Source organism: Gigantopelta aegis, chromosome 13 (assembly GCF_016097555.1).
Source record: "Gigantopelta aegis isolate Gae_Host chromosome 13, Gae_host_genome, whole genome shotgun sequence".
Classification (NCBI taxonomy): Eukaryota; Metazoa; Mollusca; class Gastropoda; order Neomphalida; family Peltospiridae; genus Gigantopelta; species Gigantopelta aegis.
In genome coordinates, this window is record NC_054711.1 from 36,925,997 (window position 1) to 36,951,801 (window position 25,805).

Genomic DNA, 25,805 nt, shown 5'->3' on the forward strand with positions numbered 1-25,805 from the left:
TAAAAATTAATTTGTCAGTTGTTTTGCTAATGTTTGCTTAGCATTCTTTGAAGTTTAATTATTGATTGTAGTGGGTTTCCTCTCAATATCTGTGTGGTCTGTAACCATATGTCTGTAACCATATGTCTGTAACCATATGTCTGTAACCATATGTCTGACACCATGTAACCGTAGTCCAATAGCCGATGATAAGATAAAAAATCAATGTGCTCTAGTGGCGTCGTTAAATAAAACAAACTCCATATAACCGTAAATAAAATGTGTTGAGTGTGTCGTTAAATAAAAACATGTCTTTCTTTCTCACTTGACAGGGTGATCGAGAACAAGAGCTGGGTCTGCCGTTTTCCCCTCTCTGTGATAGGAAAAACACACTTGTGGCCGAGTCACAAATAGGTAACACATCTCACTTTTCTCATTCCTCTTCATGTAGTAATCACTTGTGGCCGAGTCACAAATAGGTAACACATCTCACTTTTCTCATTCCTCTTCATGTAGTAATAGGAAAAACACACTTGTGGCCGAGTCACAAATAGGTAACACATCTCACTTTTCTCATTCCTCTTCATGTAGTAATAGGAAAAACGCACTTGTGGCCAAGTCACAAATAGGTAACACATCTCACTTTTCTCATTCCTCTTCATGTAGTAATAGGAAAAACGCACTTGTGGCCAAGTCACAAATAGGTCAACACACTTGTCGAGTCACAAATAGGTAACACATCTCACTTTTCTCATTCCGCTTCATGTAGTAATAGGAAAAACACACTTGTGGCCGAGTCACAAATAGGTAACACATCTCACTTTTCTCATTCCGCTTCATGTAGTAATAGGAAAAACGCACTTGTGGCCGAGTCACAAATAGGTAACACATCTCACTTTTCTCATTCCTCTTCATGTAGTAATAGGAAAAACACACTTGTGGCCAAGTCACAAATAGGTAACACATCTCACTTTTCTCATTCCTCTTCATGTAGTAATAGGAAAAACGCACTTGTGGCCGAGTCACAAATAGGTAACACATCTCACTTTTCTCATTCCGCTTCATGTAGTAATAGGAAAAACACACTTGTGGCCGAGTCACAAATAGGTAACACATCTCACTTTTCTTATTCCGCTTCATGTAGTAATAGGAAAAACGCACTTGTGGCCGAGTCACAAATAGGTAACACATCTCACTTTTCTCATTCCTCTTCATGTAGTAATAGGAAAAACGCACTTGTGGCCGAGTCACAAATAGGTAACACATCTCACTTTTCTTATTCCGCTTCATGTAGTAATAGGAAAAACGCACTTGTGGCCGAGTCACAAATAGGTAACACATCTCACTTTTCTCATTCCTCTTCATGTAGTAATAGGAAAAACGCACTTGTGGCCGAGTCACAAATAGGTAACACATCTCACTTTTCTCATTCCTCTTCATGTAGTAATAGGAAAAACACACTTGTGGCCGAGTCACAAATAGGTAACACATCTCACTTTTCTCATTCCTCTTCATGTAGTAATAGGAAAAACGCACTTGTGGCCGAGTCACAAATAGGTAACACATCTCACTTTTCTCATTCCTCTTCATGTAGTAATAGGAAAAACACACTTGTGGCCGAGTCACAAATAGGTAACACATCTCACTTTTCTCATTCCTCTTCATGTAGTAATAGGAAAAACGCACTAGGAAAAACGCACTTGTGGCCGAGTCACAAATAGGTAACACATCTCACTTTTCTCATTCCGCTTCATGTAGTAATAGAAAAAACACACTTGTGGCCGAGTCACAAATAGGTATCACATCTCACTTTTCTCATTCCTCTTCATGTAGTAATAGGAAAAACGCACTTGTGGCCGAGTCACAAATAGGTAACAAATCTCACTTTTCTCATTCCGCTTCATGTAGTAATAGAAAAAATACACTTGTGGCCGAGTCACAAATAGGTATCACATCTCACTTTTCTCATTCCTCTTCATGTAGTAATAGGAAAAACACACTTGTGGCCGAGTCACAAATAGGTAACACATCTCACTTTTCTCATTCCTCTTCATGTAGTAATAGGAAAAACGCACTTGTGGCCGAGTCACAAATAGGTAACACATCTCACTTTTCTCATTCCTCTTCATGTAGTAATAGGAAAAACGCACTTGTGGCCGAGTCACAAATAGGTAACACATCTCACTTTTCTCATTCCTCTTCATGTAGTAATAGGAAAAACGCACTTGTGGCCGAGTCACAAATAGGTAACACATCTCACTTTTCTCATTCCTCTTCATGTAGTAATAGGAAAAACGCACTTGTGGCCGAGTCACAAATAGGTAACACATCTCACTTTTCTCATTCCTCTTCATGTAGTAATAGGAAAAACACACTTGTGGCCGAGTCACAAATAGGTAACACATCTCACTTTTCTCATTCCTCTTCATGTAGTAATAGGAAAAACACACTTGTGGCCGAGTCACAAATAGGTAACACATCTCACTTTTCTCATTCCTCTTCATGTAGTAATAGGAAAAACACACTTGTGGCCGAGTCACAAATAGGTAACACATCTCACTTTTCTCATTCCTCTTCATGTAGTAATAGGAAAAACACACTTGTGGCCGAGTCACAAATAGGTAACACATCTCACTTTTCTCATTCCGCTTCATGTAGTAATAGGAAAAACGCACTTGTGGCCGAGTCACAAATAGGTAACACATCTCACTTTTCTCATTCCTCTTCATGTAGTAATAGGAAAAACGCACTTGTGGCCGAGTCACAAATAGGTAACACATCTCACTTTTCTCATTCCGCTTCATGTAGTAATAGGAAAAACACACTTGTGGCCGAGTCACAAATAGGTAACACATCTCACTTTTCTCATTCCTCTTCATGTAGTAATAGGAAAAACACACTTGTGGCCGAGTCACAAATAGGTAACACATCTCACTTTTCTCATTCCTCTTCATGTAGTAATAGGAAAAACGCACTTGTGGCCGAGTCACAAATAGGTAACACATCTCACTTTTCTCATTCCTCTTCATGTAGTAATAGGAAAAACGCACTTGTGGCCAAGTCACAAATAGGTAACACATCTCACTTTTCTCATTCCGCTTCATGTAGTAATAGGAAAAACACACTTGTGGCCGAGTCACAAATAGGTATCACATCTCACTTTTCTCATTCCTCTTCATGTAGTAATAGGAAAAACACACTTGTGGCCGAGTCACAAATAGGTAACACATCTCACTTTTCTCATTCCTCTTCATGTAGTAATAGGAAAAACACACTTGTGGCCGAGTCACAAATAGGTAACACATCTCACTTTTCTCATTCCGCTTCATGTAGTAATAGAAAAAACACACTTGTGGCCGAGTCACAAATAGGTATCACAGAGTTACTACAAACATTATGATATAGAGACACTGATATCCTAAACCAAAAATGTATTTCATTTGCAACTTTAGTAATTAAAAAGGTTGTTGCAATGGCAGCAAACTCGTACAAGACAGTTTCCTTAAAGAATGTGATATTTTTTTTCTGAATGCATGTTTCATTGACTTCAGTTTCCTTAAAGAATATGATGTGTTTTTCTGAATGCATGTTTCATTGACTTCAGTTGTAAAGAATGTGATGTGTTTTTCTGAATGCATGTTTCATTGACTTCAGTTGTAAAGAATGTGATGTGTGTTTCTGAATGCATGTTTCATTGACTTCAGTTTCCTTAAAGAATGTGATGTTTTTGTTCTGAATGCATGTTTCGACTTCAGTTTCCTTAACGAATGTGATGTGTTTTTCTGAATGTAGATTTTATTGACTTCAGTTTGTTTAACGAATGTGATGTTTTTGTTCTGAATGCATGTTTCAACTTCAGTTTCCTTAACGAATGTGATGTGGGTTTTTTAATGTAGATTTTATTGACTTCAGTTTGTTTAAAGAATGTGATGTTTTTCTTCTGAATGCAGGTTTCATTGACTTCATCGTTGACCCCAGCTTCCAAGTGATGGGCGACATGCTGGACAAGGTCCTCAGTCCACTGCACCAACAGGCGCAGGCGTCGCGCAACGTGGAGGACTCCATCTCGGAGGAGGTGTTCGACGCGGAGACCGCCAGTCGGGACTCTAGCTCATCAGGTACAAGAAGCCGTCCCCATACACCAAAAACGCCTCCAGTAAACAGTGAGTTGTCTCCCTTGCCTTTATTGACAGCCAACACCCCAGAATTGGCTCTGGAGTGTCATTAGACATTACTTCAATTGTTTAAATCCATCTCTCTATCCGATAACATGATGGGTCATAGCACTGATCACATGCCTACCGAGGACCAGACCCATAATTGAGGCATCAAAAGGCCTGGTATGTAATGTCCTGTTTGTGGGAAAGTACATATATAAACTATCCCTTTCTACTATATTCTGTGGTTGCCATTATAGCTGCAGAAGGTCCTCCAAAAGTATCGAGACCAAGTGTTGAAATGAGCCTATTTTAGACATCATACACTCATTGCAATAAACTGAGCTGAGACATGTTATTAATTAAACCCACATTCCTTTCTTTTCACTCATCTGGCTTGTGGAGCGTGATGTAGCTCAAGTGGTAGCATGTCCGCTCGTGAAGCGGTCAGTCATCGGATCGATCCTTCTCAGTAGACCCATTTGCAGTTTGGGCTATTTTTCATTCCAACCAGTGGTCCACAATTGGTTCATCAAAGGCCGTGGTATGTGCTGTCCTGTCTGTGGGAAAGTGCATATTAAAGACCCCTTGCTGCTCATAGGAAAGAGTAGCCTATGTGGTGGCAGTAGTTCCTCTAAAGAAATATGTCAGAAAGACCATATGTTTGATGTCCAATAGCCGATAATAAGATAAAAATCAATGTGCTCTAGAGGCATCATTAAATAAAACAAACTTTACTTTACTTTCATCTGGCTTGTGGAGTAAGTTATACTCTAGGGAGTTACCCCATGGGTTGTTTATTTAAAAGCACAGAGTGTATGTCTTCTCCTGTTGGCATGCGTTTTGTCACAGAGTGTGACTGGTAGACCCAACACATGCATGACGTGTGGCCACCATTAGTTGCCTTCCTCACAGTAAACATCCAGGCTTTAGGTAGTCGTTCACCAAACCACCACATATCAACTAAAGTTCTCTTTGGTGCCTCCATTCCATATGGGGGGGGGGGGGGGGGGGGACGTAACCCAATGGTGAAGCACTCACTTGATGCGTGGTCGGTCTAGGATTGATCCCAGTCGGTGGACTCATTGGGCTATTTCTTGTTCCAGCCAGTGCACCACATCTGGTATATCAAAGGCCATGGTATGTGCTATCCTGTCTGTGCATATAAAAGATCCCTAGCTTGCTACGAATGGAAAAATATAGCGGGTTTCCACTCTAAGACTATATATAAAAATTACCAAATGTCTGACATCCAGTAGCTGATGATTGATAAATCATTGTGCTCTAGTGGTGTTGTTAAACAAATCAAACTTTAACTTTAAATTCCATACTTTCATGAAGGAGCTCATGCATATCAAGAGTTAGCATGTTTGTCTGAGGGTTGTAGAAGGATCATCTTTGGTGAACATCAAAGGCCAATTGTATGTTGTCTCAGTCTGTAGGAAAATGCATATAAAAGAGCTCTTGCTGCTTCTCTGCAGGAGTAGCCTATGTGGCTGCAGCAGGTTTCTCCTCACAAATAGTGAGGTGTCTTTAAACAAATATTATTTTCCTTATTTTATTGCATCCTGTATGACTGAAAAAAGAAAGAAAAGGGCTTCACATTTCCAAACACAATTTGCCAATTTCTGCAAAATATTCATCGAACACTGCTAAGCCAATTATTTAGAATTGTTTGAGAGATATTAAATGTTATTAACACTACTTCAACTAACAGGCAGAAACAACCAGATTTATGTTACAATGGTTTGACTTTTTAAATGACTTATTGTCAATTATTTTTATTAAAATTCAATTTTAAAGATTTTTCACTGAAAACAGTTTCTAAAATTTTATATAAACTATTTACCATAAAACTACATGTATTACATTGTACAGGATTGGCCAACATCCTGTGACATTTTACATGTTTGAGTATTTTGACCATTAATGTGGAAGCATTTGAATATTCATCTGAAGACACTTAGATACCAATATATAAAAAATTTTTATATTAAGTTGAAAACATTTGAATTTTAATATAAAATCATTTTAATATTTATGTGAAAATATGTTGATGTTAATGTGAAAACATTTTGGTATTAATGTGAACAAAATTAAATATAGATATGAAAACAATTGGGTATTAACTTGAAAACATATGAATACTAATGTGAAAACATTTTGGTATTAATGTGAAAACATTTAGATATTTATATGAAAACAATTGGGTATTAACTGTTTGGTACTAAAACATTTTGGTACTAATGTGAAAACATTTAGATATTTATATGAAAACATTTAGATATTTATATGAAAACAATTGGGTATCGACTGTTTGGTACTAAAACATTTTGGTACTAATGTGAAAACATTTTCGACAAATCTGTCACTTGCAGCTGCAAAACGATTTGGCAAACATAAGGGTAAGTAAAACGGACTGCGATATATATTCAATATGGGATAATATTCCCTTTGTATTTTCAGTTTGCACAAATTAAAGCTTTTTAGACAAGCCTGTGTTAATTGTTGACTTGCTAACAATGTGCTCATTAATTCAGGTTGTAGTTGGATGCACAGTATGATTTGTATCATTTATAAAGTTACGGTGCAACTACGTTGAAACTGGTGATATTGATAATTTGTAACTGATGATTAAAATACTGAATATACATTTGATAAAGTTTGCACAACAAATGCGAATTCATGAAAAATAAACCAGGAACCCCATATTTAAATATAACTTAAATGACTTTTTGTGGGTTGACACTTTAATTGGCATACATTTTCCATCTCAATCAATTCTTCAACATGTACAAAATTAATTACCCAAAATGACAAACTCCATTTATCCCCACCCTTGAATGATCTGGCCATCAGTAAATGGTATTTGATCTCTGAAGAAGTTTGATTTAAACCTCAGCAGCAGACGTCATTCATTAACCGGCCTCCATGGCGTCGTGGTTAAGCCACCAGACTACAGGCTGGTAGGTACAGGGTTCACAGCCCGGTACCGGCTCCAACCCAGAGCGAGTTCTTAAGGGCTCGGTGGGTAGGTGTAAGACCACTACACCCTCTTCTCTCTTTCTCACTAATCACTAACCAACTAACCCACTGTCCTGGACAGACAGCCCAGATAGCTGAGGTGTGTGCCCAGGACAGCGTGCTTGAACCTTAATTGGATATAAGCACGAAAATAAGTTGAAATGAAATGTCATTCATTATACATTAAAGCTACTTGGTCTTCTTGTTAGGTGGAGGGCTGTTTCTAGTTCCAAATTTACATGTAGATCCTTTCTTGAAATTGTAATTGAAATTTATTTCTGAGCAATCATCTGCAATTTTTTTACCAGCCTCGGTGGTGTCATGGTTTGGCCATCGGTCTACAGGTTGGTAGGTACTGGGTTCGGATCCCAGTCGAGGCATGGGATTTTTAATCCAGATACCGACTCCAAACCCTGAGTGAGTGCTCCGCAAAGCTCAATAGGTAGGTGTAAACCACTTGCACCGACCAGTGATCCATAACCGGTTCAACAAAGGCCATGGTTTGTGCTATCCTGCCTGTGGGAAGTGCAAATAAAATATCCCTTGCTGCCTGTCGTAAAAGAGTAGCCTATGTGGTGACAGCAGGTTTCCTCTATAAACCAATGTCAGAATGACCATATGTTTGACGTCCAATAGCCGATGATAAGATAAAAAATCAATGTGCTCTAGTGGCGTCGTTAAATAAAACAAATTTTACTCTTTTTTTTCATCTGCAAATTCAATCAGAACTCCCCAACCTGGAGACCATGCAGTAACAGCATACGTGCATCATAATCAGCTGTCATTTTTTCAATTGTCAAACATACATGTACTCACATTTCAACAGAATACATGTATATTCTAAGTGTTTGTTACAAATGTCAAGTGGTTACTGTCTTGCTCCATAAAACATTATCACAACCAATAAGACACTAGCTGTACTGAAATGCATGATGCTGTGACATTTTGGCCCGGAACAAAGTTTAAATAATTAAGTATTTGTAATGCTTATTAAAGGGACACACCCTAGTGTTTAAACACTAAGGCATATTTTTTATTATTATAGCCGTTTTTGATAACTGAAATCATACATTACTTAAATTTTATGGTTTAGAATATCCATTTCCGTTCATTCGAAGTGTTTTTGGTCATCCTGGTGTTTTTAATATCACAAAATGCATTTCTCATATTTTTTAAAACATGTGCGTTTAAGAAGTAACAGTTATGGAGTCAAGTTTTAGTCTATTTTTAGAGGGTATTTAACCATTTCAAAGTCACAGACTCATGTTTCACTCAATTATAACTTTATCCACATGTGTTTCAGGTTTGTAGATTAACTAAACTTAGTGTTAATTTTCACGAGTTAAAACTAGGGTATGTCTCTTTAATGCATCCAACTAAAAGGTAATAACATCGTAACATCTAATAACATGTAGCACTATCTTTAGTGTTTCCATTAATAATATACACTACATGGCATTAACAATAAAAGTCAATGAGCGACCTCTGATGGCTTAACCACTAGACTAACATGGCCATCTTGACCTAGTTAACATTATTGTTGGTTTGCGTACTGTATAGTTAACAGTGTTCTGTTTGAATACTAACACCACTACTTGTAACTAATCCTGTATCTAATGTGAATCTGTCTTTAGTTCATATATTTAATGTGAACAACAAAACCATTAACATTTTAAAATGATATATTAAAGCCAATAGTTGTATATGACTTCTTCCTTTCATGCGTGGGATCACTGTAGCTCAGTGTTAAACCGCTCACTTGATGCGCAGTCAGTCTGGGATCAGTCCCTATCCATGGGCCCATTGGGCTATCTCTCGTTCCAGCCAGTGCACCACGACTGGTATATCAATGGCTGTGGTATGTGCTGTCTGTCTGTGGGAATGTGCATATAAAAGATCCCTTGCTACTAATGAAAAAACACAGCAGGTTTCCTCTCTAAAACTACAGGTCAAAATTATCAAATGTTTGACATCCAAAAGCTAATAATTAATAAATCAATGTGCTCTAGTGGTGTCGTTAAACAAACAGACTTTAACTTTAACTTCCTTTCAAGAGTCACTGTCAAGTGTTTTGCCATTAGGAGGACTGCCATATTTCTTATACGTGGTAGTTCAATTGTAGGACTGCCACCCCAAGACTGGACAAATCTAAACCTGCCCCAGATATAACTTGCTGGCAATTTAAATACAGAAGTGGGGCGAGACATAGGGACTGCCACATTTCTTATACGTGGTAGTTCAATTGTAGGACTGCCACCCCAAGACTGGACAAATCTAAACCTGCCCCAGATATAACTTGCTGGCAATTTAAATACAGAAGTGGGGCGAGACATAGGGACTGCCACATTTCTTATACGTGGTAGTTCAATTGTAGGACTGCCACCCCAAGACTGGACAAATCTAAACCTGCCCCAGATATAACTTGCTGGCAATTTAAATACAGAAGTGGGGCGAGACATAGGGACTGCCACATTTCTTATACGTGGTAGTTCAATTGTAGGACTGCCACCCCAAGACTGGACAAATCTAAACCTGCCCCAGATATAACTTGCTGGCAATTTAAATACAGAAGTGGGGCGAGACATAGGGACTGCCACATTTCTTATACGTGGTAGTTCAATTGTAGGACTGCCACCCCAAGACTGGATCTAAATCTAAACCTGCCCCAGATATAACAATTGTTGCTGGGCAACTTGCTGGCAATTTAAATACAGAAGTGGGGCGAGACATAGGGACTGCCACATTTCTTATACGTGGTAGTTCAATTGTAGGACTGCCACCCCAAGACTGGACAAATCTAAACCTGCCCCAGATATAACTTGCTGGCAATTTAAATACAGAAGTGGGGCGAGACATAGGGACTGCCACATTTCTTATACGTGGTAGTTCAATTGTAGGACTGCCACCCCAAGACTGGACAAATCTAAACCTGCCCCAGATATAACTTGCTGGCAATTTAAATACAGAAGTGGGGCGAGACATAGGGACTGCCACATTTCTTATACGTGGTAGTTCAATTGTAGGACTGCCACCCCAAGACTGGACAAATCTAAACCTGCCCCAGATATAACTTGCTGGCAATTTAAATACAGAAGTGGGGCGAGACATAGGGACTGCCACATTTCTTATACGTGGTAGTTCAATTGTAGGACTGCCACCCCAAGACTGGGCAAATCTAAACCTGCCCCAGATATAACTTGCTGGCAATTTAAATACAGAAGTGGGGCGAGACATAGGGACTGCCACATTTCTTATACGTGGTAGTTCAATTGTAGGACTGCCACCCCAAGACTGGACAAATCTAAACCTGCCCCAGATGTAACTTGCTGGCAATTTAAATACAGAAGTGGGGCGAGACATAGGGACTGCCACATTTCTTATACGTGGTAGTTCAATTGTAGGACTGCCACCCCAAGACTGGGCAAATCTAAACCTGCCCCAGATATAACTTGCTGGCAATTTAAATACAGAAGTTGCCATGATTGGATGCCATTCACAAAAGAGCACATGCTTGAGGGGTGACAGGGAACACAAGTTTCATATATTGTGCAACACAATTTTAAAACATTAAACAGTAGTTGCTAACCATTTTTAATTGACTAAAAATATTGCTAATCAAGATTTTAAAAACTAAATGTTCCATGGGTGATGGGTTGCATAATCAACCCCTCCCTCAGTTAATAGACCCATCAGAGTTTTATCTCATTCCAACTGATTTTCACAATATTCTGAGAATGTGCATGTAAAAGTGTCTGCTAATGTAGCCATGTACCATTGTTGGGGGAGGGTGTGGGGGCACTCGAAGTAGCTGTAAACTGAAAGTATCAGTTACTACTGTATATATACAGTCTCCTAGTGATTGTCTTTTATTGGAGGCACACATAGACAACACTGATGTTGGAGAGTAAAGCAAAAATACATAAAAAATTCATATAGGCTCCATGCATTCTAATGAACACATAAATGAAACAACAACAAAACAATAGCCCCCTCAAAACAATTAATACATTTGTATAAGCACTAATAATGAGCGAGTGGGTTTTTTCTCATTCCAACCAGTGCACCACAACTGGTCAAAGGCCGTGGTATGTGCTTTCCTGTATGTAGGAAAGTGCATATAAAAGATCCCTTGGTACATTAAAAAAATGTAGCGGGTTTCCTCTGCTGACTACGTGTCAGAATGACCAAATGTAGCGGGTTTCCTCTGCTGACTATGTGTCAGAATGACCAAATGTAGTGGGTTTCCTCTGCTGACTACGTGTCAGAATGACCAAATGTTTGACATCCAATGGCCAATGATTTGTTAATCAATGTGTTCTAGTGGTGTCGTTAAATGAAACAAACTTTAACTTTAAATATTAGTGACTGACAACAGACTAATTTATTAAATTGTATGTACCTAGTGAATAACTGAATGTCCTACATTGGTATAAATACTAATTATTAGTGACTGGCAACAGACTAATTTATTAAATTGTATGTAGTGAATAATTGAATGTCCTACATTGGTATAAATACTAATTATTAGTGACTGGCAACAGACTAATTTATTAAATTGTATGTAGTGAATAATTGAATGTCCTACATTGGTATAAATACTAATTATTAGTGACTGACAACAGACTAATTTATTAAATTGTATGTAGTGCATAACTGAATGTCCTACATTGGTATAAATACTAATTATTAGTGACTGACAACAGACTAATTTATTAAATTGTATGTAGTGAATAACTGAATGTCCTACATTGGTATAAATACTAATTATTAGTGACTGGCAACAGACTAATTTATTAAATTGTATGTAGTGAATAATTGAAAGTCCTACATTGGTATAAATACTAATTATTAGTGACTGGCAACAGACTAATTTATTAAATTGTATGTAGTGAATAATTGAATGTCCTACATGTACATTGGTATAAATACTAATTATTAGTGACTAATTTATTAAATTGTATGTAGTGAATAACTCAATGTCCTACATTGGTATAAATACTAATTATTAGTGACTAATTTATTAAATTGTATGTAGTGAATAACTCAAAGTCCTACATTGGTATAAATACTAATTATTAGTGACTAATTTACTAAATTGTATGTAGTGAATAACTGAATGTTGTGCATCTATATAAGATAACCAGTTGTTTTAAACAGTATTTAGTTCAGTCATGCCAAATCGGGTTATGGTTATAGTTTGAATTTATTTTTGTGTTGTTATTAAGGTTCAAGCATGCTCGCCTGGGCATATATATACATGTATGTATATACACTAGCTGTGTGGAACAAATATGTTTGGTTATGTACATGTATTTGCATCAAGCAACTCTAGATTTGATAGCTGAGAATGTTAATATGATTTATCATAATGCAATATAGAAACAATTTAAATATATAGATGTTATAATTTGTATAGTTGCATTGTTCCTGTGAAAGATTCATTTGAATGAAAAAAATGCATGCGAGTATAGAATGAATGAAAAAAATGCATGCATGAATAGAATGAATGAAAACAAATGCATGTGTTAGATATACACACCTAGATATTCACTTACTGAAACTAAAAATAATACATTTACCTACAACTACTGTGTGTGCAACATTTGTTGTTTGTACTGGCCAGTTGGAGAGAACTTCAAACGAAGGTAGACAGGGACATTTTCACACCATCATTACGCTTTGTACACTTTTTTTTTTTCAATTTCAATTCAGTCACGTTTATTGTATGGGGCAATACAATATAATGAACATATAAACATGTAACAAGGCAATGTACAGTAATATATGTAGATATATGTAAATATACATAACAGTTAATAACTTTGGTGATTCCCACTTTGTTTCCCCTTATTTTAAAGCAATTATATATATAAACTGTGAAACCATTGGTGAAATCCAAGTGAAGAAGTAGAAGAACAGAGGTGATGAATTGTGTAATTTCTCTTGATGGTAAATGGCTCAAAGTTAATACACGGCCTGTTGAATTAGCGGCAACACGCTGCGTAGCCATTACGATGACAAAAACATTATAATAACACGTCATTTTATAAACTCCATGTGCTTTTTTAACAATATAAATATCCCACAATTCTCACTTCGGCAAAGGTTAAACAGTCGGGACAATTCGGCCTGTTACATTCTCGGAAACCGAAACGAGTCAACATTTTCCGAATGAGAAAAAAAAAGGCAGAGTTACTTCCCTTATGTTATTTTGGCAAAAGGGGATCGATTTTTTTTTTATACTTACAAAAATGTCATTTAACAGGAGAAATTGTCTCCCGTGCAGGTTTATGGGAGATTTGATCAAATACCAGGAGACTCCCGTGGAATCTGTGAGGGTTGACAGGTCTGTAAATGGGACCAAATATTTTTTATAAAATTACATTATCTTCTTTTTCATACACACATGCGTTCATAATGTTAAAAACATAAAATATCCAGTTGTATATTAAAAGGTTTTCATCCTTCTGAAAACAAAAGTGACATACACTATTTGATTGTTACTGTCGAGTGATATGATTTAAATGCTGACATCACTGAAATGAAAAAAAAAACCCTAGCTGTGTGAGTTAAGTGGTACATTTTGTCCTTTTAGGTTAATTTCACTCGTAATGTGTTTTTATCTGTCATAAATGTGACCTGCTAATAGGAAACCTCCCACAAACTATACAGCCAGTAGGAGCACTTTATACCAACACTACTACATAAAGGCATATTGTCACAGGCCACTGACCTATTTAATGGTCTAACAAAGTATTACCTGAACAAAAATTATTTGATTTGTCCCTAAATGTACTTTATTCAACCATCTTCATAACCACCATACTCCATTTATTAATGATATTTTGTACAAATAATTGAATTATGGCAATGGTCCATAATTCAAAAACTAAAATTCCCGAGAGGGTTGACATGGATTTCACTCCATCATGGTTCAGTTAAGGTGATGCGATAGCTAGATTTGGTTAATGTAATTTTTATTTATTATCCATTTTTAGAGAAATAAGGTCCGTAAATCCATGACAGTATGCCTTAAGTTTAAAAAAAAAATCAAAGAACAAATATTGTACGTATACCATTAATCTAACATAAGATAAAAAGTCTATTATTAGATATGTTATATAGTTATTATATTTGATGTCAAAGCAATGGTGTGAAAATGTCCTGTTGATATGACCGTACGATATTGATTTGATCAAGAATATAATGCTCATAACAGATGCAATGGTGGTTCCATTTTACATGTATTTAATGTGATATGCTATGAAGTGGCTACCTGAAGGAGGACCTCATAGACTGTTTTTGTGAAGAATACCAATGTGATGTCTTCAGAAAGGTGTCTGCCTAGGGCAGATTGGGGTGTACAGTATACGATGATTTGGGAGAATGGCCCTGTAGTGTTTTAACAGATGTTGCTGGTGTTCTGAACAAAGCTTCTTATATGTAGATGTTTAGGGACCAATAGATCCACCCCTACCCCAACCCCCCTTCCAGGATGAATCACGTTAGGAACCAGTTAGGAGCCATATACGGATTAACACCATAGGTATACAAAGCAGGGTCAACTGCCCCCCTCCCCTCCCCCCTCCCGTCCCCTCATCTCCCCTCCCCTCCCCATGATGGAGCAAATCTTTGCAGTCTGGCAAAAATGATCTTCTCACAATGTTAGTTGCATTTCATGTAAAAATTCATAGACATTTGTGTTGAACTCCCTGTACATGCAGCAGGTGAATAAACATCCAGATTTGGACAGCTAGTTTGTTTTAATTCGGGCAAAAATCAGCCATCGGTCTTCACCCCCACCCCTCCACTCCCCTCCTTACAAATATGGGAGCCCATACACCTAAGAGTAGTCATCAGCTCAAATTCTGGTTACTGGTATATTAGTGACTGGGTGACGAATTATTTCAACCCCTGAATACATGTAGGTTTTAATGAATTATGTTTTGAGTCCGACAGCTATCTGAGAAAATTGTGTGTCCATATATAAACAAGATGTAAGCAGTGTTTCTGTGTATATGAACCAAGACTTAACTAGTGTTTCTATGTATATAAACCAAGACTTAACCAGTGTTACTGTGTATATAAATCAAGACTTAACCAGTGTTTCTGTGTATATAAACCGAGACTTAACCAGTGTTACTGTGTATATAAATCAAGACTTAACCAGTGTTTCTGTGTATATAAACCAAGACTTAAGAAGTGTTTCTGAAAAATATAAACCACAACCAGTGTTTCAGTGTGTATAAACCAAGACTTAACCAGTGTTTCTGTGTATATAAGCCAAGACTTAACCAGTGTTTCTGGTCTACACAATTGCACGAGTCTCCTCTGGGTTGTCATGCCACGACCAGAAGAGGTCAGGTCCTTATCAGGACCCTACGGACAACCTAGGGAGACAACCAGCATCATAAAGGTCGATAAGTAACGAGCTACTCTCGACTCACTAACGAGCTACACTCGATTCAAAACCTATACTAGCTCAATCATTTACCTTTTGACCGACCGTTCAAAATTGCGCCAAAATTACTCAACAAAAACTGCGCACCATTTTCTCTTTGGCTTTAAAATGGCTCCACTCAAAATTCCATAGCACCACCACCACCCCCACCCACCTGCTACCGATTCAATCGGACTGCTGGTGCTCCCTTGCACCTGCCAGTGCAGGTGGTCCCTCCTTCCCCCCCCCCCCCACCTTTCCTGTCTTGGACAAAGGGGCCGGCCAAGGCCGGCTCTTGTGCCCACGACAGGCGTGCGCTACAACAGCTTGTTCTGAATGTGCACGTAAAACCCTATGACCTGACCTGACCAGTGTTTCTGTGTATATAAGCCAAGACTTAACCAGTGTTTCTGTGTATATAAACCAAGACTTAACCAGAATTTCTGTGTATATAAGACAAGACTTAACCAGTGTTTCTGTATATAAGCCAAGACTTAACCAGTGTTTCTGTGTATATAAACCAAGACTTAACCAGTGTTTCTGTGTATATAAACCAAGACTTAACCAGTGTTTCTGTATATAAGCCAAGACTTAACCAGTGTGTCTGTGTATATAAACCAAGACTTAACCAGTGTTTCTATGTATATAAACCAAGACTTAACCAGTGTTTCTGTGTATATAAACCAAGACTTAACCAGTGTTTCTGTATATAAGCCAAGACTTAACCAGTGTTTGTGTATATAAACCAAGACTTAACCAGTGTTTCTGTATATAAGCCAAGACTTAACCAGTGTTTCTGTGTATATAAACCAAGACTTAACCAGTGTTTCTGTATATAAGCCAAGACTTAACCAGTGTTTCTGTGTATATAAACCAAGACTTAACCAGTGTTTCTGTATATAAGCCAAGACTTAACCAGTGTTTCTGTGTATATAAGCCAAGACTTAACCAGTGTTTCTGTGTATATAAACCAAGACTTAACCAGTGTTTCTGTGTTTTTAGGTGGCCCGTATGAGCTACTGAGGCCGTGGGTTGAGTGTTTAGCAACAAACAAACAACATTGGAAGGAAAAAGCAATCAAAGGTTTGAAAAGTGTTGTATTGTGTTGGGGGGGGGGGGGGGGGGGGTGTGTTATGTTTTTTGTTTTTTTTATCACCAGGCTTATCAGTTTGATTAAAAAATTCTGTCAGAATTAGTATATTTCTCCAGCTACTTTTTACAATACAATGAATTGTAGTTATTTTATTACAAATCAGACACAAATAACTTTGTTAATGCACTGGCATAGGAAGTGGGAGGGGGGGAGGGGGGCAAGGGGGGCATGTGTTCCCTACATTGTGGGAGCAGCAATGTTTTTTGTAATATGTTTATACATGTATTTATATATATATATGTGTGTGTGTGTGTGGCCCCCCACTTTTTGGCACTTTCTTACGCCCATGATGTTTGGTAAAAGCTACAAATAGGGCCGTAGGATTTGTCTAGGAAGGTGGCGTGACACACAGGACACCTATACTTCACTCCAATATACAGTGGACTATCTAGATGAACCACGTTCAGGAGGGATAACGAGCTACTCTTGGCTTACTAATTTCCAAAACTATGTACGTAGATTCCTTCTTTACTATTTTGGCGGACCGTTCAAAAATGCACCTAATTTCCTTCTCAAAAATGCGCACCATTTCTCTCAGGACTCCATTGCACCAAACCACCCATCCGCCTGTTACCGATCACAGTCGGACTGCAGGTGCTCCCTTGCACCTGTTAGTGCAGGTGGTCCCCCCTTCACCCTCCCCACCCCTTTCCTGTCCTGGATGGAGGAACCGGCTGAGGCCAACACCTGTGCCCAGGACAGGTGTGCACTACACCAGCTTGCTCTGAATGTGCATGTTAAACTCTCTGACCTGACCTGACCTGACCTGACCTGACCTGATCTCAGGAAGGATTGCTCAAATGCTTTGCTGTACACAGAGAGAAGGATTAGACAAATGTCAGCCAAACCATTGTCACTGGACGAGACTGTGTGATTGTGCCAGTTTACACAGAACTTCACATTACATGTACAGATGGCGGTTCTCTGTACACCAGAATCTATGCATGGTATAGAGATGGTCTTCCTCCTGAAACAAGGAGACGGGTCGTAGCCCTGCGGTAAAGTGCTTGCTTGACGTGCGGTCGGTTTTGGGATCGATTCCCGTCGGTGGACCCATTGGGCTATTTCTCGTTCCAGCCAGTGCACCACGACTGGTATATAACAAAGGCCATCGTATGTGTTATCCTGTCTGTGGGATGGTGCATATAAAAGATCCCTTGCTGCTAGTCGAAAAGAGGAGCCCATGAAGTGGCGACAGCGGGTTTCCTCTCTTAATATATGTGTGGTCCTTAACACCATATGTCCGATGCCATATAACTGTAAATAACAAAAGTTGAGTGCGTCGCTAAATAAAACATTTCTTTCTTTCTTGCCTCCTGAAGCAACAACATATTAATTATATCTTCCACACTGGACAAAAATTCAATATGTTCATAAAATTATGTTTAGCACTGGATTATATGGGACAGTTTTGAGTTTAGAGTAGGTATGTGCACCTCCACCCAACACCCCAACACCCTACCCATGGGCAGACCCAGGGAGTAGTTTAAGGAGGTGACCAACAGCAAAAGGGCACTCGCACAAACTCTTGAAAAGTTTAGCATTCATGAAGTGAAAATTTTAAACAAATTGCTAAAATAGGGGGCCCCTAAATTCGTTTTAGGGGGGAGAAGTTCCCCTGGTTCTCTCTCTTGAATCTGCCCATGCAGGCTTCCACTGGATCTGCTCCTGGTGCTAGCTGTTTATATACACACACACACACACACATACAAACACACACAGACATACACACACACACACACACACACACACACACACAAAGACACATACACACACAAACATTCATACACATACATACATACACACACATATATATACACACAAACACACACAGACATACATACATACACACAAACAGACATACACACACACACACACACACACACACACACACACATACACACAAACATACACACACAGACACACATACACACACACAGCCACATACAGACACACACATACACAAACAAATACACACACACACCAATCACACATACACACACACGCACACAAACACAACACACCAATCACACACACACACAAATACCAATCACACACACAAACACCAATCACACACACACACACACACACACACACACACACAAACACAGACATAATGCACCAATCACACATACACACACAGGCACAACACACCAATCACATACACACACACATACATACACACACATAGACACAAACATACACACACACATAGAAACATACACACAAATATCCATACAGCCACATACATACACACACACACAAATATACACGCACCAATCACACATACAAACACACACAGGCACAAGACACCAATCACACACACACACACACCAATCACACACACACACACACACACACACACACACACACACACACACCAATCACACAAATGGAACATACCAGTCACACACACACACACACCACCTTTTATATTTGCTTGTCATCCCACAACATGTAAAAGTAGGAATTAATGGACAGACAGACATTGTCCGTGGGCACCACACACCAGACACTACAAATCAGATAACATTTACGTCTACATTATCTTTCACTTCAATGCACTGAGTGAGGAAAGTAACACTAAGTGCACGATAATAAAGCTTAAATACTATTTGCTTTAAGCAGTACGTGATATCATAAAAATGTCATCAAAGCTTAATTGTGCAATATATCCATGTATTCCTATTAGCAGTGCATTATCCAAAGTGGAAATCATAGTAGGAATTACCTATAGCTATATTTGATAAAACTTATCTTTAAAAAATCTAAATACATAGAGGATATTTACCTTTTTTTGGTCAAATATGATTTATATCTCATCTCGTGAAGTTTGCAATCATATCTCATGAGTCGCGATGAGTGTGATATGATTACAAACTTCACGAGATGAGATATAAATCATATTTGACAAAAAATATGAAATTTTCTATTTATTATATAACTTTTGGCAATTTACCTTTATTTTTAAAATACCAGCAGCAAAATAGTTACGGCTTTCTTACAGTGAAGATAACACTTTCTACAGTGATGATAACACATTTTAGAGTGAAATAGTGACATTTTCAATCTAAAATGTGTTATATCCTCACTGAGTGACTGATAACACTTTTATTTCACTGATCTTTTAAGATATTTCACTAAATGTTATATAATGAATGTACATACAAGAGGCTATTTTTCTTTGTTAATTGCTGATTGTAGTGGTAAAATAGTACTTCTTACTTTCATGTTTTATATAACAGTATGGCTGTGTGTGCTCTTTCTTAAGTAGTATGTGTTTGTTTTTTGTGGGTGTTTTTTTTTAACAAATGTAGCTCATAACCTGTATGTGTATAACACATGGGGAAATATAAATTTAAAAGCTGGATATTAAACTCATCTGCATTATTTTTATTACTAAAAGTAATGATAGGAAAATTGTTTAGTTGGGAATTACACTTGATATAAAATATACTGATCACAACAAGTTAAAGGCCAGTATTAAATTTTACCTTACTTTTTCAAAAATTAAACGAAAAAATCAAGGGTGGTTACAGGTAATGAAAAGTAGGTTACAGACTTTAATAATAAAGTATTTCAGATTGCATATACATGAGCTTTTTACTTGCAGCTTGTTTGGTTGCCGGTAGAAAGCGTATGGCAAATGCTTGAAAAATCCTAATTGTTTGACTTTTTAAAACTTGGGATTCCATGACTGGTATATCAAAGGCCGTGGTATGTGCTATCCTCTCTGTGGGTTGGTGCATATATAAAAGACAACCTTGCAACAAATGGAAAAATGTAGTAGGTTTCCTCTCTAAGACTATATGTCAAAGTTACTAAATGTTTGACATCCAATAGCCGTCAATTAATAAATCAATGTGCTCTAGTTGTGTCATTAAAGGCATATTGTAACAGACCACTGACCTATTTAATGGTCTAACAAAGTATTACCTGAACAAAAATAATTTGATTTGTCCCTAAATGTACTTTATTCAACCATCTTCATAACAACCATACTCCATTTATTAACAACATTTTGTAAAAATAATTGAATTATGGCAATGGTCCACAATTCAAAAACTAAAATTGCCGAGAGGGATGACATGGATTTCACTCCATCATGGTTCAGTTACAGTGATGCGATAGCTAGATTTGGTTTCCAACAATTAATGTAATTTTTATTTAGTATCCATTTTTAGAGAAATAAGGTCCTTAAATCCGTGACAGTATGCCTTTAAACAAAACAAACTTTTAACGTTTTTCAGATGCAGAAGAGCGACAAACACTGGGAGGTGACCCGGAGAGAAAACTCAGTGACATTGGCTCTGTGAAATCTAACACTAGTGACGATTCTAAACCACAGCCGAGAGAGCTCCCGCAGAGTAACGCAACTATTGAACCTTCCCCAGAAAAATCGAGACCCATGCCTCAGCAGTTGTCAGGCAAAGTGCCGCATGCTGAGAGCTCCTCCCGAGATAGTATCAGTATTAAGCCATTAGTGAAAGGTAAGCAGTGAGTCCAGTCTGGTGGTTATCTCCCTTTGTATGCTTTGATCACTGCTGCCGACGTGACTCGACTGCGAAGCGTACGTGATGGCTCTGTGTACTGTGAAACTCTCTCATCCTAACTCTTATCTGTGACCTTAACCTCCAGGCCTCTCAGGAACTTCCTAATGTAACCAATGCACTGCTGAGAGGGGGAAAAAAAAAACTACAAAAAAAAATTCTTTGTTTTTCTTCTGTATAATTTACTGTTATGTGTGTGAACTATCACAAGTACATCAACTGTCTTCTATTCTACCAATCTCATGCAGTTGTTTCGACCTTCGCCTGGGTTAAGGTCAAATGTGAAACTTTTGTTATCTGTGAGGTCTAACAATGTTGTCTGGCAACATCTTCTCTATTCTGTCAATGTCAAGAATTCACCTATAACCTTTGCACGGGTCAAAGGTCAGATGTGAAATGATGGCTTTTAGACATTACATTCTGTTCTATCTGTGTACGAACTGAACTGTATGTTGATGACCATGTGCCTGTCTGTGTATATATGTCAGCCATCTTTGTGTTTGCTGTGTTCGGTTTGATCTTTGTACATATATACATATACTTATTATTCTGTAAAATAGTTGTTGACCTCTCAAAATGCTCATTTGACAATCATGTAGATGTTAGCCGACTGTTTCCTTTGACGGTCTGCAAATGATGAAATGTTCTTTCTTAATGCATGGTGTTGTACCAGCAGTAACCATGATGGATTTTGAGGATCAAACATCACTCTGGCTATCTGTTAATGATAGAAATACTTTGTATGATCTCCAAGAAATATTGAATTGACTGCTTGATCATTAAAAATGTCTACAATGCTGAGTCATTGAAGTAAAGCTGAAAGGATAATATATATATATACACAGTAAAAATCATGTCTTTACAAAACTTGTGTCCACTGTATGTACATATAGATTATTTTACTTGGCATGCATGCAACAAATCTACAAAACAAATGTGGAAAAATAATTAAAATGTTAATAAAAGTAATCTTTAAGTGTTCCTGAGATGTATACAATTGACTGCCTAACACAGGTATACGTTTATATTTAATTTACTATTTGTAATTCTGGAGATCATACCAGTTTCAATCTTTGACAGACAATACAGTTAAATTAAAAAGGAAATCTTGAGACACAGAAGTGATATTTATACGAAGGGACACGTTCAATCCTCCCGTGTGAAGAAACTGAACGTATATACTTCTGAAAATCATCATCATCATCATCATCATTAACATATGCATTTATCTACTTAATGTAATACCAGGGGTTACACCTTAAAAACATATTGGCATAAAAATCATAGTAATGATGGGGAAAGTTTGACAGTTGTGGGTGTGGGTAAATTATGACAAATGCTTTCATCAGATAATTGTTCAAGGATGCCTGTCCTGGACACAACATACGGACTTCGATCACCAGAGAGTTCTATCCAAGATAGATGATAGGTCGTTAAATGACATGTGCTTTTTTAGCCACGTAAAAAACAAAAACAACACCCTGTTTAAATTGTGGCTCATAATTAGAATTAAAAAAACATTTAGAATTCCAGGTATGGTGCTTGTAAAACTTTTAGAGTCTAGACTCGAGACTCTAATAGAGTCTGAGACACTAATGTCATGACAACGCCATACAAATTGTATGCATGTGACATCATTTGAGATAGAATCTGAACTCTAAACGTTTTATAAGCACAGGCTCAGAAAAAATTATATATAATCGAAACAAATACGTGTAGTGCAGCAGTCATGTTTTAAAGGTTCTTGATGCTCTGCAGACAGCATTGTACAGGATGTTTCTGGCTAACTAAGACTAAGTGTGTGGCTTGAAATACATGTAGTAAGTTATCCATGTCTATAGTCATATACAGCTTACGTATTTCTGAATGTAGAAACACCTACACCTTTGTCATGAATTACACAAAATAGTCAAGATATATTTGGAGATGAATAAATGCTTAAGTTCATGAATTGTCAAACGTCCTGATGATCTATTAGGACATACTTTTGAAAGGTACTTAGAAACATTCAGAATCATCAAAATATATCTAGTATGTGTCAAACACTGACATCAAGTCTTCTGTAGACCCTGGGACAACCAGGGACTTGCCAGATATTCAGAAATGAATATGCTAAGCAACAAACAATAGGTTTGAGCCAGACATACCATATAATGCTGTGAGTGGATCATATAGACTCAGCAACATTAATCAAGAGCCGGCTTTTGATAATTCTTCGCTATAGAAAGAAATGTTTTATTTAACGATGCACTCAACACATTTTATTTAGAGTTATATAGCGTCAGACATATGATTAAGGACCATACAGATATTGAGAGAGGAAACCTGCTGTCGCCACTTCATGGGCTACTCTTTCTGATTAGCAGCAAGGGATCTTTTATATGCACCATCCCACAGACAGGGTAGTACATACCACAGCCTTTGATATACCAGTCGTGGTGCACTGGCTGGAACGAGAAATAGTCCAATGGGCCCACCGATGGGGATCGATCCCAGACCGACCGTGCATCAAGCGAGCACTTTGCCACTGTGCTATGTCCCACCCCTTTCTTTGCTATAGTGTCATTATTTCATGATCGCAGATGATGACTAAACATTGGAACCATGATACATGCAAACATTGTGCTCATAATTGGCAGATTTTTCATTCTAAATATTCTTTGTGAAATCATTAACATTCAAGAACATGCAACCCTGTTATGAACACTTTTAATGGAAGAATGTGTAATTTGTTTTATTACATACCTATTCAATCTTACTGTAGTGTTAAAGACATTTTCAAACTGTGTAATAAATTTATTTCGTATTACACATATGTGCATTCTGGACTGGAACTTTTAAATGGGGAATTCCCTTGTTATTTTTACTGCAGTTAGCGCCTTTTATTTACTGACATCATATATGATTTACAAATGACATCACATCGTATTTGAAACATTACACAAGGCTGCCGCAGAGTATGATTCTTAATGTTAAGCAAATCCATGAAAGGAGTTTTGATCATAGATTTAACAAAGTGTTGTTATGACGTTAAATTAAAAACTGTTTTTGTAAAACATAAAAGAAGTTATGTAATAAATACAGAACTTCAGATACATTGTTTTCGCTTCATATTTATTGCACTTGTTTATTTTGCGAAAGTACATAAATAGAAAGCGAAAACAATGTATGTGAAGTTCTGTATATTTACTACATGTATACTAAAGAAAAATGCTGAATATCTACTATAGCGCTTAATTAATGTTGTTGAGTTTACCTTCATCTTTAAGTGTGACTGCTGGTGTTAGCCAAAACTAGATGTGGTACTGAAGCAGGGGATATAAACATTTAATATTCTGTAGAATTCAATACTTCTTTAGGGTATAAAGATCTGACATTACAAACTTGCTAAGATACATCATCTATACATCGTTTACACATGTGAATCTTATAAAAATGCCAGTCTGTAAATATATACATGTGATCTTTAACTTTTTTTATTTTAGATGTTTTTAGTCAAACATATAATTGTGATATCATACATATAATAATTATGTAATTAGTATTAATTAGAAATAGAAAACGTAATTTGCATATATGAAGATCATATTTATTAAAAAAAAAATATATATATAGTTTGTGCTTCCATGAAGTGTTAGGAAAGAAACTAATTAGCCGAGGAAGACTAAATGTGAAACAGATAGTGTTCTCGCTATCTCCATTATGGCAGTCACATTTTATTGCTACATTATCAGATTTTGTTGGTTTTTGTTTTTCGTTACTCTCTTTACTTTTAATTAGCAGTTTACCATTACATCAGAAAAAAAGAAGAGTTTAATTAACTGTATAGTAAGATATGTTAATATATTTTAAAACTTGATTAGTGATTAGACATACAATTAATAACTTCAGCCTACATATTGTCAATACTAAATTCATGTCGCAAATGGCCATTTATGGTCACGTTCAATGGAGGTTGACATTTAATGTCAATTTGCAGATTTCTGAATAGGGCACATGCTTGAGGGTTGTCTGAATGTAGTATTTGCAATTTAATTATTTTGTCACACACAGAGTCATGTACACAGATGTATATGCTTATGGTATAATTATGTAGAGTACAAGTTCTCACAAGAATTGCTGATCCTACAATCCATTAATTGTCTGCTTACATGTTTGGGAAGAAAATAGTTTGACTTGTGATGCCCTCCTATAATTGTCAATCAGCGAGAACACTAAAAAAAAGAAGTAAAAAATAAATTTAGGTTAAAGAAGCAACCAAATACATAAGTAAAGTACTAAATAAATGGTAGTTAAAGTACTAAATAAATGGTAGTTAAAGTAATAAATAAATGGTAGTTAAAGTAATAAATAAATGGTAGTTAAAGTACTAAATAAAGGTGTGTGTATATGACGGTTCTAGCAACTGAAAATCTATATAGTACAACATAATTGAAATTTCATACCATCCAGGTTTGTTAAATATTTTTAACACTTATTGTTGTTTGCAGTTCTTTGCAATT

General features: G+C 37.1%; 1 protein-coding gene across 3 annotated transcripts in view; it reads left to right on the forward strand.

The window, feature by feature from the left end:
* Positions 1-25,805, forward strand: part of LOC121387039 (calcium/calmodulin-dependent 3',5'-cyclic nucleotide phosphodiesterase 1A-like) — a 256,785-nt gene that overhangs the window by 208,587 nt on the left and 22,393 nt on the right. The window contains exons 12-16 of one of the 3 annotated variants that reach the window (XM_041518047.1): positions 312-393; positions 3,930-4,142; positions 6,515-6,541; positions 16,603-16,683; positions 21,004-21,243. In XM_041518047.1, coding sequence (XP_041373981.1) covers positions 312-393; positions 3,930-4,142; positions 6,515-6,541; positions 16,603-16,683; positions 21,004-21,243 — 643 coding nt within the window. The remainder of the gene's footprint in view (positions 1-311; positions 394-3,929; positions 4,143-6,514; positions 6,542-16,602; positions 16,684-21,003; positions 21,244-25,805) is intronic. The other 2 variants (XM_041518048.1, XM_041518049.1) reach the window with 2 other exon arrangements.